The 14,068-nt window shown below is 41.6% G+C and overlaps 1 protein-coding gene across 1 annotated transcript in view; it reads left to right on the top strand.

Annotated features, from left to right (window-relative positions):
* Positions 1 to 14,068, top strand: part of pcsk5a (proprotein convertase subtilisin/kexin type 5a) — a 64,985-nt gene that overhangs the window by 34,539 nt on the left and 16,378 nt on the right. Inside the window, exons 5-18 of the mRNA XM_040158083.1 lie at positions 1,664 to 1,891; positions 3,401 to 3,505; positions 5,493 to 5,669; positions 5,853 to 5,996; positions 6,290 to 6,366; positions 6,624 to 6,712; positions 6,820 to 6,992; positions 7,187 to 7,393; positions 10,964 to 11,064; positions 11,179 to 11,282; positions 11,725 to 11,845; positions 12,115 to 12,303; positions 12,897 to 13,033; positions 13,175 to 13,297. Coding sequence (XP_040014017.1) covers positions 1,664 to 1,891; positions 3,401 to 3,505; positions 5,493 to 5,669; positions 5,853 to 5,996; positions 6,290 to 6,366; positions 6,624 to 6,712; positions 6,820 to 6,992; positions 7,187 to 7,393; positions 10,964 to 11,064; positions 11,179 to 11,282; positions 11,725 to 11,845; positions 12,115 to 12,303; positions 12,897 to 13,033; positions 13,175 to 13,297 — 1,975 coding nt within the window. The remainder of the gene's footprint in view (positions 1 to 1,663; positions 1,892 to 3,400; positions 3,506 to 5,492; positions 5,670 to 5,852; positions 5,997 to 6,289; positions 6,367 to 6,623; positions 6,713 to 6,819; positions 6,993 to 7,186; positions 7,394 to 10,963; positions 11,065 to 11,178; positions 11,283 to 11,724; positions 11,846 to 12,114; positions 12,304 to 12,896; positions 13,034 to 13,174; positions 13,298 to 14,068) is intronic.

Here is a 14,068-nt window from a genome sequence, read left to right as displayed (position 1 = left end):
ATCATAGTGTACATACCGTGTGTGGAACAGATCATGGCAGAGTGGTCACACTGGCAAAGCGAGCCACTCCACAAATGCTCTGATGCTGTTGTTGTGGATCACAAAATTAGAAATGTTTGTCCAAGAGGAAGGAGGTTGCTGATGATCGGGGGGAAAAAAAACGTGAATGTGCTGGGCATTACACCTCAAAAACAGATGTTTACAGATGTACAGATGTTTTTACTTCAATACCGAGTGCAATGTGACACAGCGTAAAAACCTTGTATACTGACATAAAATGATGACACAGAAATCATTAACATCAGTCCATTTTTCCTTTTCGTGCTCTTTTTTTGTTCAAATCAGCGGCGGAAGAAGTGCTCGGGTTCTTTGCTTAAGAAAAAGCACCAGTAAAACAGTCTAAAAATGTTCCACTGCATTCGAAATCCTACTTCAGTGAAAGTACAGATGTATTGTCACCAAAATGTACTTAAAGTATCCAAAGCAAAAGTAATCATCCTGCAGAAAATATTGGCCTCTGTGAGTGTTACATTATGGTGTAAGCAGCATTTCACTGCTGTAGCCTTTGGAAGTGGAGCTAGTTTTAACCACTTTATATACAGTTCAGAGGTCTAGTCCAGTGTGGCCCCTCCGAAGGGTCACCAGGTAAATCTGAGAGGTCGTGAGACGATTAATGAAAGAAGAATGAAGTCAAAATAATGTTTGGGTTTTTTTTGTGTCTTTTCTCTAATCTTGAATCTTTCTGTGAAATATTGAAACGGTTATTTAAATGAAACCACCTGAGAAGTTTAGAGGTGAAATGTCTTTTCGGTGGAACTAAACAAAAAAACAAACAAAAACAAAAACAAACAAAACTCATAGACATCTGAAACATACGACTAGGGGACGAAAAGTACTCCTTTGTGTTGTATTTGATACGTTATTTTAATGTAAAAATATTAACATGAAAAGTAATTAGTAAACAAGGCTGTCATATAAATGTAGTGGAGTAAAAGTATAAAGTAGTATAAAATGGAAATACTATAGTAACGTACGAGTAGTTCATTGCTGTACTTAAGTACAGTACATGAGTAAAAGTACTCAGTTACTTTCCACCACTGGTTCTAATGAAGACGCGTGTAAATATGTGGTGCATCTGTTTGTGATGTTTTTATATTAAGGGAACAATAATTCTGGACCATGTACATCAACAACACAAGAGGATAAACAAGGCAAACTTTGACACGATGGTTAATTGTTATTAGTATTGTTATTATTATTAATGTAGCCTATTTGTTTGATTTGATTTGTGTAATATAGGTAACCACGTGGTGTGTGCGCCATCCTTTCCATCTCCACCATTCACGTTGGTCCATGGTGCTGTCAGTTCGTTGTGGAGGCCTGCTAAGGTGACAGGGAGGAAACAATGTGGAAATGAGGGCCTTTGGCTTTGGGCTTGCAACCCACGGGTCGGATCCCTACAAAGGACGCGACACAGTTGATCCCCGGTTCCCATGTTGAGTCGGAAATCTGATAGCTGCTCGTTCCCGGCGGAGGAGTGTCAAGTCTTGACAACTTCAGTTTCTGCGGAACGTGTGATGAAACTCGTTTTCTTTTTTTTCTTTTTTTGCAACAGCGGGCTTCGGTTTTCAACGAATTACTGTGAGGATAACACCGCAAACAGCCGGGCAGACGGGAGGGAAGACGCGTGAAACACCCTGGGCGCAGTCTAAGTAGAGGAAACTTCTCCAGCTCTGCGGTCATGGCGCGTTTCCTCGCGCTGCTGGCGGGCGCTCTCCTTCAGCTCTGCCACGCGGCGGTTTACACCAACGACTGGGCGATGAGAGTCAGAGGGGACCTGGAGTCCGCCAACAGGATAGCGGAGAAATATGGCTTCACGAACACGGGTCAGGTACGTGCCATCCCGAGTCGAGCGAGCGCCAGACGCGGACACACCGGGCATTCGCATTCTTGATCTCAGCTGCTGTCTTCATTTCTCAGCCTGACTCGGGGTGTAGGCCTTCAGAGCAAGGACACCTCAAATAGGGCCACAACCAGCTGAGGGACACGAGCGAGACAAGAAACAACAAAATACAGTATATGTAAAGAAAAGTCTCGAATCTGTGTGTCCCATTTTGCCATTTACCAAACTTCGACAATTGCAGTGCCATACAAAACAGTATCACTGCCAACAATCAACAGTCACTGTTGGGAGAGGTGACATAAACTATTTTATGTGAAATTTTGTGATCCAGTTCAATAAACGTCAGTGTGTTTGCAGTTCACTGTCAGACATCTGCCTGGTAGAAACTGCAGTAATGTTTATAAAGATTTTTTAAAGATTTCTTGATAATATTTGATGTGTCTGAGAATATTTGATAAAGGTCCCGTAGATAAGTATATTTCAAAAGATAAGGGGGAAAAAAAGCTAATAATCCTAACTGGTGGAGGTAGTAAGTTATGTTTTCTTTGCCACTCCTGGGGAACTTTTATATCAGAAGTCAGCGGCTGCTCATTTACATCACAATCCTGTCAAGCTCCCAGACATCACATCTTGTTCTCTCATCTCTTACCTTCATTTCAGTACCCTGACCTCGACCGTATAGCATTAATTATCCAAAGAGTTACCACAACCAGCATCCAGTGCTCTATTACCATTTCAATTAAGCTCACAAAGAATTTGCCAGTACTCGTGTACACGAAAGAAATAAAAACAGAAATCAATCGCACCAGACTTGTCGATACACCCGCAGAATGACCAAATAAAAACAAAATCCATAAATAATAAAGCAAATAAATAAAACTCAGTGAGTTATGGAGCCCAGGCCCATAAAATTCAACACATGTAGTCCCTGGGGATAGGTGCAGTAATGAAAGTTGCAGTTCTTGGGTCTGTGTTTCACTGTGGGTGATATGAACCAGATGGACCCTTTGAAACTGAAAAAATACTTCACTTGATGGAGCTGAGGTCTGAAATCAAAGAGCAAATTTCACAAAAGAGCCATCGGTGTGAATTAGGACCGCAATTTATTCTTGTCAGCAACAGAAAATTGACGCTTTTTTTTTTTTTTTTTTTATTAAACATAAATTACTCAGAGCTCCTCTTTTTGCTGTAATATATATTTTTTTTAAAAATGTGCTAACGTCATGGCATGATAGACAGAAAAATGCACACGTGTACGGTATGTGCACGCACAAGGCACAAACACACATGAGCAGCAGTGTGGCTGAAGTCTCGGGGCTCAGGTTTCCTTTGCCTGAAAAACTATCACAGGTGTAAGGTAGCCGCCTCAATGAAAGACACCAAAGGCAGTTTCATAATTGAACAGCTATTTAGTGCAGTGACGAAGCGGGATGAGCAGCACACCTTCACGAGAAAAAACAAATTCATGTAGAGGATTTGTTGTGTCTGTTTCACCAGATTGGAGACCTGAAGGGTTATTACAGTTTTCGGCACCGGGAGACAGCGAGGCGGTCCACCGTGTCCAACAATGAGGTGACCGTTAGCGTCGCCAAGGAGACCGAGGTATAGTAATGGGATATCAGGAGTACGCGAGGACTCTGCTGGATTATTAATCAGCTGCGTGTCCCCTCCCTACCTCCAGATACAAACACGTGAGCACGCACATGTTCGTGTAGTGGCCCCTCCTACACACAAACACACACTCGTCCCCTCGAATCACGGACCAACGGGCGCATACACCTACAAAAACTTAGATGCCAAGACTCAAAGAGGAACAAAATGCGTTACACACCCCATTCAAAGAATGATTGCCCTAAGGACAAAGCACATACAAGAGAGAGAAAGCACGAACTTCAGGAGAGACGCCATTCAAATACAAAAACCCCTGCAAATATGAAAATGCATGCAACAAGAATTGCTACACCAGAGGTGCTCCAGGAAGCCAGGGGAGAGTGACGGGCTTGGTTTGGATAAGCAGCAACATTACAGATGGAAATTATTTCCAAACAGACTTTTTCGTGGGAGAAAAAAAAACACATTGACATTGAGTGTAGTAAAAGATCTGTAATATATATTGAAAATGTATCTCTATATTTTTTTTATTGAAATTTGGTGATATAGCTGCACATTTTACAACCCCTAAGTGCACAGAGGCAGTGCTGTTGTCAAACTGTCCAATTAAAACATATTTATTATGTATGCAGCTTTACCTTCAGACAAATTGGCAGCAAGAAATACCAGCTATATTTCAACCCTGAGACTAAATTTTATCTTCCAAAAGGAATTTTAACATATTTCAAAACGCTATAGACAACAGAGCCAGTGGCCACTAGAATGGCACTCAGTAAAGGGCATACCATTGCCAAGACCATTGTCAAAACAACTTACACGAGATTTCGGAGAAAAAAATTCATAGTAAATGATCCGGATCTGCCCCAAAATTTGATGGGTTCTTCCCTGGCCCATTCCCCATCCCTCCACCAAGTGTGGCGCAAATCGCTTCCGTAGTTTTTGCGTTAACCTGGTGAAAAACAGACAGACAAACAGACATGAGTGAAAACATGGCCTCCTTGGTGGAGGTAATTAGCAAAGAGATTGCCCAGATACGATTGTTCTCCCCGGGACAACGGTGCAGGCTGTTCGGTCAGTCATCTCCGGAGCTGGACTGTGAGCTGCTGAGGTGACTGCCACTCTAAACCTGCTATGGGGTTCCTCACATCTCTGAAAATGTTGGACCTAATTTCTAAACAGACATTATTTCAATAAACTGACCACGTCTTTGAACGAGTGGTTCTCGCATGAAAAACTATCAAAATTTAAATTCAATCGATGAAAGTGTCTGTATAATGTTTTTGTTTATCCAAATCAAGCCCATCAGTCCCCCCACGCGTCCCAGAGCACTTCTAGTGTAGCAAGTCTCGTTTCATGTGTTTTCCCTCTGTGTATGTGTTTTTTGTTGCATTTGTCATATTTCTGGTTTTGGAGAGTGTTTTCCCTTAATGTTTGTGCTTTCACTCTAATGTTTTCCTATTTGTTGTGTTTTTGTATTTGGAGTGAATTACCACCACTAAAGTTAATACAATTCATCCTGATGGTGTGTACCAAATTTCAAGGTGATCAGTCCTACAGTGCCACCTTCGAGTCCAACAGGCGTTGACTGTCGCTAGTGGAAAAGTCAGGGGGATCACCAAAGTTAGGGTTCATGCTCTAGGAAACATGAATGTTTTTACCACAATTTCTGCAAAATCGGTCTTGTAGATTTAGAGACATTTCACTGAACAAGTAAAGTTCTGACCTGGCTGCTCCACGAAAAGTCAGGGGATTACCCAAACTATTAGGATTCATCCTCTGGGAACCATGAATGTTTTTACAAAGTTTTTAGTGGCGATCCATCGGATAGTTGCTGAGAAATTTCAGTCTGGACCAGAGTGATGGACAGACCATCCAACCGCCCGACAGATCGACAATCATATCCCTAGGGCCACGTTGCTAGCATGGCTGAAAGTACGTGTCTTCGTAAGTGCAAATACCGCTTGTGTTTCTTTCTAAGGTGGAATGGCTCCAACAGCAGGTAGTCCAGAGAAGAGCAAAGAGGAACCCCAGAGCAAGTCACAACGTCTCCATTTCAGACATGAAAACCAAACGTCTTCTTCCCGCACATCCTCAGTCCAACCGCACCCAGACACTGCACTTCAACGACCCACTATGGAACAGCCTGTGGTACATTGTGAGTCCGATTTTTTTATTTTTTATTTTATTTTATTGTTTTTATTTTATTTTATTTTTTTCTTCAGTAAACTCAAGTCTGAAACACAGATGCATAAATCCAGACAGACAGAGCCTAAAATAGATCCTGATTTATTCTTTACTCCCACGGGCTAAATTGGATGTCCCACTATTTGTCCCACAGCACTGCAGTGATGAGTCCAAAGGCTGCCAGTCTCGTATGAACATTGCGGCGGCCTGGAGGAGAGGGTATACAGGGAAGGGTGTGGTGGTGTCTGTCCTAGATGATGGCATTGAGAGAGAGCACCCGGATCTGAAGCCAAATTATGTAAGTGCCCTGGGATGGGATGCTCTTCTCAGGAAGGGGACATTAATCATAAGCAATTTGGCAGAGCTCTTAGTGTAAGAGCGCAGAGCTGAGACAGATATTGCAGGCAGAGCTTTTGGGCCAAAGGTTTGGAAGGGACGGCTAAGAGTATTGGAATGGACATTAAACGTCTGATCCACTTAACTGTTGAGTGGACTGGTGAATAATGCTCTTTGTGATTTGTCTGATGAAACCGAGACAGATAGCCACTGGCATCTTGTTATGTGCTGCTACTTACTATCCATCTTATTCAGGATCCTCTCGCCAGCTATGATGTGAACGGACAAGACCAAGATCCTTCTCCAAATCATTCAGACAATGCTGATAACTAGTGAGCACTTCTTATTTCTAGATTTCTCTTTGCACCTGTTTTGCAGTTTTTCCTTTCCAGTCATAGTTCTAACTTTAATTAATGCATGCTTTTTCCTTTGCAGTTTTTTGCAGTAATTACATGCATATATGGATATGTAAATTCCCCAGTCTGAATTCTGTCTTATCACTGGTTTGATGTAACGGAAATAGCCTAGTCTTCTCCTCATGCATATGCATCTAACCTCATGTTCTGATGTTCTCCTCCTTTCTCCGAAGCCATGGGACTCAGTGTGCAGGGATGGTTGTTGCGGCCGCAAATAACTCAGAGTGCACGGTCGGTGTCTCGTTCCACGCACGGATAGGCGGTGAGTCCATGCGACGGCATGAGGCTGGCATGCCGAAGGACTTTCGGAGGTCAGAGTTTTGTATATAATGGATTCCAACATTTGCTTTCTACCCCCTTTACCTGCAGGCATTCGTATGCTGGATGGAGATGTGACAGACATCGCAGAGGCCCAATCGCTGAGCTTCAGACCACAGTACATTGATATTTACTTGGCTAGCTGGGGGCCAGAAGATGACGGAGCCACTTTGGAGGGACCTGGGCCTCTGACTCATCTGGCTTTACGGAACGGCATTAAAACAGTGAGAGAGTTAAAGAGAGAGAGCGAGTTTGTGTGTGAAAGAGAGAGGAAAACAAGCTTGTCGTGTGTTTGTTTACGTCTGTGTCCTACCTGCGGCTGTATATTTACTTCAAGGGCTCATCGTTTTCTCCTTATCAATGCGTAAATATCATTAATAAATGAATCACCTCTGTCTGCTTCCCCGATTAATCTCAGGGCCGGCGCGGGAGGGGCTCTGTTTTTGTCTGGGCGTCAGGGAACGGAGGGCAAAGAGGTGACCACTGTTCCTGTGATGGCTACAGCAGCAGCATCTACACTATCTCTATCAGTAGCAGCACTTGGCGTGGAAGCCAGCCAGATTACCTGGAGCAGTGCAGCTCCACACTGGCGACAGCTTACACTGGCGGGGAGACAGAGGAGATGGTGAGTAGAGGCTGTGAGAAACGGAAGAAACATCTTCAGTGTCGCCGTGAGAGAGAGAGAGAGAGAGAGAGATGTCTTTATGCCTTTATGTGCTCAGATGGGTGTATGTGGGTACTGAAGACACTCTACTGCTGAATCCTGTGTTATGTTATTCACTGAGAATCCACAAAATATCACTTCCGTTTCTCAATCACCGGTTACAAGCACACTCTGCACATTGCTTCTTTACCATAATCCGTCAATTACGGGTAGCTGTACCTACATCTTACAAAAAAGCATTTTCTCGCTTGAGGCCTTCACCCCATGCTCAAAACTCCACTGTAATAATAAAAAAAATAATATTCTTTGCCATATCTGGCAATTACAAGCTGTTAAGCCTTAGAATCTTAAAATATTAACATTTAAAGTAAATATTTAGTTTGTGCCAACAAATCAAGCTTGTCTCTTGCTTCAACCAAAGTGATTGTGTCCAGATAACTTTGAACCCGATGAACCTGTGACTCATTACAAAACGAGAATGTTCTGTTAACTTGTGTTCTTCGGTTGAGAACGCAGGAAAACCCGTTTTTACTCTGTGTTTTCTTTATCCTTTGCACTGTTGATCTCATAGGTCACTTATGTTAAAATCCTCCAGAAATTCAGACTCCTCTTTATGTATGAAAAAGTTACATGATGGAGGATTGTTATGTGTCTTTTTATACATGAGTCTCAGACAAGCCAGACAGTTTCCGGTGATCAACATTAAAACAATGGAAACCATTATGAAGATAGGTATGCACTTCAGACACCTAAATCATAGGGGCCATCTTTAGGAACCTTGTTCCTGGGTTTATTGTGTACAGCAGAAGCTGCTATGAGGGATTAAATTTGACGCAAGATATTCGATCAGATTAGATACAACTTTATTGTCATTGTGCAGAGTACAGGTACAAAGCCAATGAAATGCAGGTAGCATCTAACCGGAAGTGCAAAGAAATAACATCATTTACTGCTTAACTGCAGGTATGAATAAGTTCTACAGAGTAAGTTATGCTATAATATACACTTGTTTATATAGATATAAGAGATGATATGATAAAATGACGAAAAAATGGAAGCCACGTTCACTTGTAAGAATTGTGGATCCAGATTTTAATTACTTAGAGTAAATAAAAATAATGAGGTGCTTCATTTTTTGAATAATTTTTTAATCATTTTCAAGACAATTACTGGTAAACATCCAATTACTAATTTCAAATAATTACTAGAATAACCTGGAGAGTCTTTTGTCTGTGACAGCAGGTGAGCAGACGTGCAAAGATGCGAAACTTGTCTACAGACAAGCATTCAGTTCAACATTTACGAAACATGTTTCCAACAATAAATGAATGATTAAGGAAATGAAGCTTCTCCTTTTTAAGGACATTTCTATTTTCCCTATAATTTGTACCAATTTACAATGTTCCTGTCAAGAAACTTCTTGAAAATTATTTGATAATTACATACTGACTAAATAAAACTATATTAAAAATATTATATAAATGAAAATATATTAACCTGTCAAAGACGAAATATGTAAATCTATTCACATGACAACTATAACTCCAGATACAAGATGTATGAAAAATAAGGGAATTGGGGGTCAGGACTGACTATCCAAGAACAGCTGGAACATTTGCTCAGACTGGTAAAACTCCCTTTGCTCTATCTGCAGAGCTAAATTGAGATTATGCAGTAAATGTTTCATGTGTTGTGTTATGATATTAATTTTGTTGCCTTCAAGCCACACTATCAGAGGCTTGGACGCTGGACAGGCATTTCTGATATATTTAAAAAAGATGTTTTTTTCTCTCTTTTGATAATAAATTTATATTTACACCAAATTTAAAAATCATCCTTTTTAACGCTGACATGTGTAACTAAGGTTATGCGATGTTTTAATGTCTATAGTTAGATTTAATAACCACCCGTCATCTTGCCAGCTGCTTAAAGCCAGAAAGTACGCATTTGGGAAATGAGTTGGCGGCTGGGGGGGGGGGCAGTGCCAGGGGCGAGCAAGCGACAACTTCTGCAGTTGAGTGTGATAGTGTGAGACACCTGTCAATCAAGCAAATACACCCCAGATATACACTTTGTGAACTTTCTTCCTGCTGGAACAGTAACTTATAAAAAACAAAACACGAAGGAATGAAATACGCTAAGTTAGACCCTATAACCTCCTATAGTTCCGTTACAGTAAAAGCCAACGGAGGAGCTGCATTGTGAGAGACTCAGTCAGGTTGCAGCTCGGCTAATTGTACAGTAGGGGACCTTTGGTAAACATCCTGAAGACAAAGAACATTCCAGCGTAACTACTATGGCCAAATGAAGCCTCCTAATGTTGGAAGAGAATATCTAATTGGAATGGAATATCTAATTACCTACTTCTTTTCTTCTTCTTTTTTTTTTTTTTTCACCTGATTGATTGGCAGTAATGTTTTGTACTTTTACATTTAAAAAAAGTAAAAATTAAATAATGAATAAAATCCAGTTGGGATCAAAATGTTGTCAACTTAAATGAATTTGTTTGGTCATGTGTACATAGGGTGAATACAGAGGGCTGCTCTTCTTCTTCCTCGTGCTTTGCTGAGGCGTTTTCCACTTGTGTTCTCTTTTTGTCCGAATCTCTTTGTTAGCACAGTGAGTGCCTGGAAATGCTCCACTATCTCATACTTCCAAAACCCATTAACTTGATTCATGTTTTGTCAATTAGTTTAATAAACCATTGTTGTTTCTGTCTCTGATTGATCTCACTTGTACCTTTTTTAGAGTTGAGTCAGCTCGTTGCTAATGTCAATTTAATTTTAACTTTTTGAAAATCGATGCGATGTGTAATATAATAATACAAGAAAAAAGACGGCTAATGGTAATCTGCCAGATAAATATGGTCATTGAGAGATGAGTCAGGAATAAGAACAGGAAAACCAAGATTAAGCCTTTTCGAAATTAAATGTGAGTTCTAGTTGACCACAGCACAGTAAGCACAGTAATATAGGGTTGGTACACATGGTGTGATAAAGTCCAGCTGGTTCGCTATGTACTGAGTAGGAGAGGGCGATATGAGGTGTATATGGTATATATCAATAAATATATAGATTTTTGCATCAGCGCGATGAAGTACTTTAGTTTGTCGAGCAACTGAATTTGCTAGTGACATATGTTCTAGTCTCGCCAATTTATCCATAAACAGTTTCTTCTTCTACTTCTAGAATGACAGTGATCCTGGCCATCGTGGTTAATGTACCTGACGAAGGTCACAAGCTGTACACGTGGGTCTGACACTTGTACTATAGGAGTTGCCAAAATTTCCTTACCTCTTGAGACTTTTTACCGTCTCCTTGCACCTCGGAAGTAGGCGAAGTCATACCAGAAATCTCTAATCTGCTAATGCGGCCGTCCTGGTCATTGACCGTGTAGTGGTATACATCGCATTGCTCAGCCCGGCTGTAAGTCTTGTGTGGCCTAGTCCAGCGAGCAAAGAATAAAAACCCATTTCTATGTAACAGCAGGTGAATACTGTTGAAGACTGAAAAGATCTGGTGTCCTCGACAGGTGACGTTGGGTCCACAGCAGAGCTGTAGCCGGGCTCAGTCAGGGACCTCCCTCTCCTCCTCCATGGCTGCAGGTGTCATCGCTCTCACTTTGGACGCCAAGTAAGCACGCGCTTCCACACACACACAATCCACACATGAAGGCAGCATTAAAATCAATGGGTATAATCAGGCGATGAGCGTATGATGGTTTTTCTCTGTTTGACCTTTTCTCAGCCCCTTGCTAACCTGGAGGGATGTGCAGCACATTATTGTCCGTACATCAAAAGCTCATCATCTTACTGCTCCGGACTGGCACAGTAATGGAGCCGGATACCGAGGTATTCCCATCAGATCTCTGCTGAATTTCCCATTTCAAACTGTTTTTAATTTCAATATTTGCCAGCAGTTTAGAGAACACGAACAATTACATAAGATCTTTTGGATGCGACCGTCCCAAAACTTCTAATAAAGAAGATGAGCAGAGATAGCTTGGTGAGCATATTTTGCTACATGTTCCGTCTTTTTTTTAGGGAGCCTTTAAAACATCAAGCATAAATCTAATGAGATACTGTGAGCAGAATGGTGATAAACGCCTACAAAGTCCCAGGAGTGTATGAAGTCTTTTAGAAGCTCCAGTGCCTTTTATTCCCCAGCTAATGTGGTGTGTGTGTGTGTGTGTGTGTGTGTGTGTGTGTGTGTGTGTGTGTGTGTGTGTGTGTGTGTGTGTGTGTGTGTGTGTGTGTGTGTGTGTGTGTTTGGGGATGTGCGCGTTGCTGCTAGTGAGCCACCTGTATGGCTTTGGCCTGCTGGATGCTGAGAGCATGGTGAGGGAGGCTGAGCGATGGAAACAAGTCCCCTCGCAGCACGAGTGTGTGGAGGAAACTGCCATCCAGCTGAGCAGGTATGACACCAACCGCACGGCAGGAGTTCTCCGCTTTGAGTCAGGGCTTCCCTTGATTCCTCCCCTTTTATCACCCTTTTATTTATTTCTGTCGCAGTTCTCACAAGGATTTCTCTCACATTTATTCTCAACTACTTTAATGGGTGTCATTTTCTTTACTGCTCCTCTCCTTCTAACTCTCTCTGGTGCTTCTTGTTTTCTGCCTCCCCTCTCATCTCTGGCGCCCACTGTGTCGCTTTATTCTTTCTCCCCTCTCCGTCTTATGACAGAGCTATTCATCCAGGCTCGTCGCTGATGTCTGTGTGTGAAGCTACAGGCTGCGCCGCCAAACCCCAGCAGCACGTTGTTTACGTGGAGCATGTCGTCGTCCGTGTTACCGTCGCTCACAGTCGTCGTGGCGACCTTTCTCTTACGCTCACATCACCTTCAGGCACTGTGTCACAGCTGCTAGCTAACAGGTAACCAAGAGCGATGCTTCATCCAAGCTAAAATAAAAAATTGAAGGTGATATGTCAGTGGTGTGTTCACAGCTTGTCGTGCTGCCTCCAAATGGCCAAAAACATTATCACAGATTTATGTTCAGTCTTGAGGTACTTGACAAGGAATTTTCCCCTTTTATGCTACTTCTGCTTCACTACATTTACGAAAAGGTTATGTTTTTTACTCTTCTTCATTTATTCGACAGATATACTGACAATGAATCTGCACAGTATTGAGTGTAATTTACTTGCAAAAAATGCTATCATGTTACTGCATCAGTAGAAATCATTAAAAAAAAAACATATATACATACTGAATACTTTTACTATTTGTACTTTTAAGTATAAATAGTAAATTTATTATAGTGCTTGCTCTAGTTTTACATAAGTAAAACTTTGAATGCAGGACTTTTAATTCTTAGCAGAATGCTTTTTTACATTGTTGTACTGGGACTTTAACTTTTAATTCTTTCCTACTACTAGTAGTGGTTGACGCAGCAGCAGTAATAGCAGTAGTGGTAGCAGCAGCATTAGTAGCAGTAGTATCATGATTATGTAATGTTTTGTTTTAGGCCTCTTGACGACTCCACAGAGGGATTTCAGAACTGGGAACTGATGACAACTCACTGCTGGGGCGAGCGGGCAGCGGGGGAATGGACTTTGAAAATCCAGGATACTCCCTCTCAGAAGAGAGACAACACTGAACTAGGTCTGCTCCTCCTCTCTGTAACATCTCAGTATTATGAACCGCGCATTGAAATTCAACTAGAACAGCAGCTAAAATACAGTCCAGGCCTCGTGGGACAGGCCCTTTATCTTGCTTACTTTCTGTTTCTCTTTTGTTTCTCAGGGACGCTAAAGGAGTGGTCCCTGGTGATTTATGGCACCGCAGAGCAGCCATACCCGTCGCATCGTGAGCGAGCCCGATCAGCTGAGATGCTGATGGATGGTGACCTCACTGAAGAATACAGTGGTGAGTCATGTACTCAGTATCATGCTCAGGCCCTTTTATTTATGGTTACAATCGGTAGGCTCAGCTAACATCAGTAAGATGTTCAGTAATTCTATACAAATGACAATGGATTGCATATGTTATTAAAGCCTGAGTTTTCTATCATTTTTAAACATAATGTGCAAATAAATGATGCAGAGTTTAAACTATTAGTCACTTAATTGATTAGCTGACTGAAATAAAAATAATTGGCAACTATTATGATAATTGATTAATCATTTCAGCAATTTTTTTGAGCAAAAATAGATTGAAAAATGCCAAACATTGTCTGTTTCCAGCTTCTCAAATGAGAGTATTTTCTTGCTTTTCATCATGCATCATTATAAACTCATTATCTTTGGGTTTTGGAAATTTGGTTGAACAAAACAAGACATTTTGAAGACGTCCCCTTGGGCTCCGGCAAGTTGTGGAGGACATTTTTTCACTTTTCCACTTCACTTTTCTTTTTTTTCTTTTTTTTTGACATTACATGGACTAAATGAGAGCGGCTCGGTGTTGCAGTGTTCCACCTCACAGCAAAAAGGTTCCGGGTTCGAACCCTGGTTTGGCCAGGGCCTTTCTGTGTGGAGTTTGCATATTCGGCTAATGACAAAGCTAACTGGAGTTAGCAAACCTGGAGTCCAATCAGTGAAACCAGACTGGAGGTTTGGGTTAGAGCGGCTTTGATTAAACCGCTCAAACATTGGGATTTTGCTGTTCACAAGATGCATCTGCTGATGTAAACCATGCTCT

Source organism: Xiphias gladius, chromosome 20 (genome assembly GCF_016859285.1).
Source record: "Xiphias gladius isolate SHS-SW01 ecotype Sanya breed wild chromosome 20, ASM1685928v1, whole genome shotgun sequence".
NCBI classification, from domain to species: Eukaryota; Metazoa; Chordata; class Actinopteri; order Istiophoriformes; family Xiphiidae; genus Xiphias; species Xiphias gladius.
This window is presented reverse-complemented; position numbering and strand designations above follow the sequence as displayed.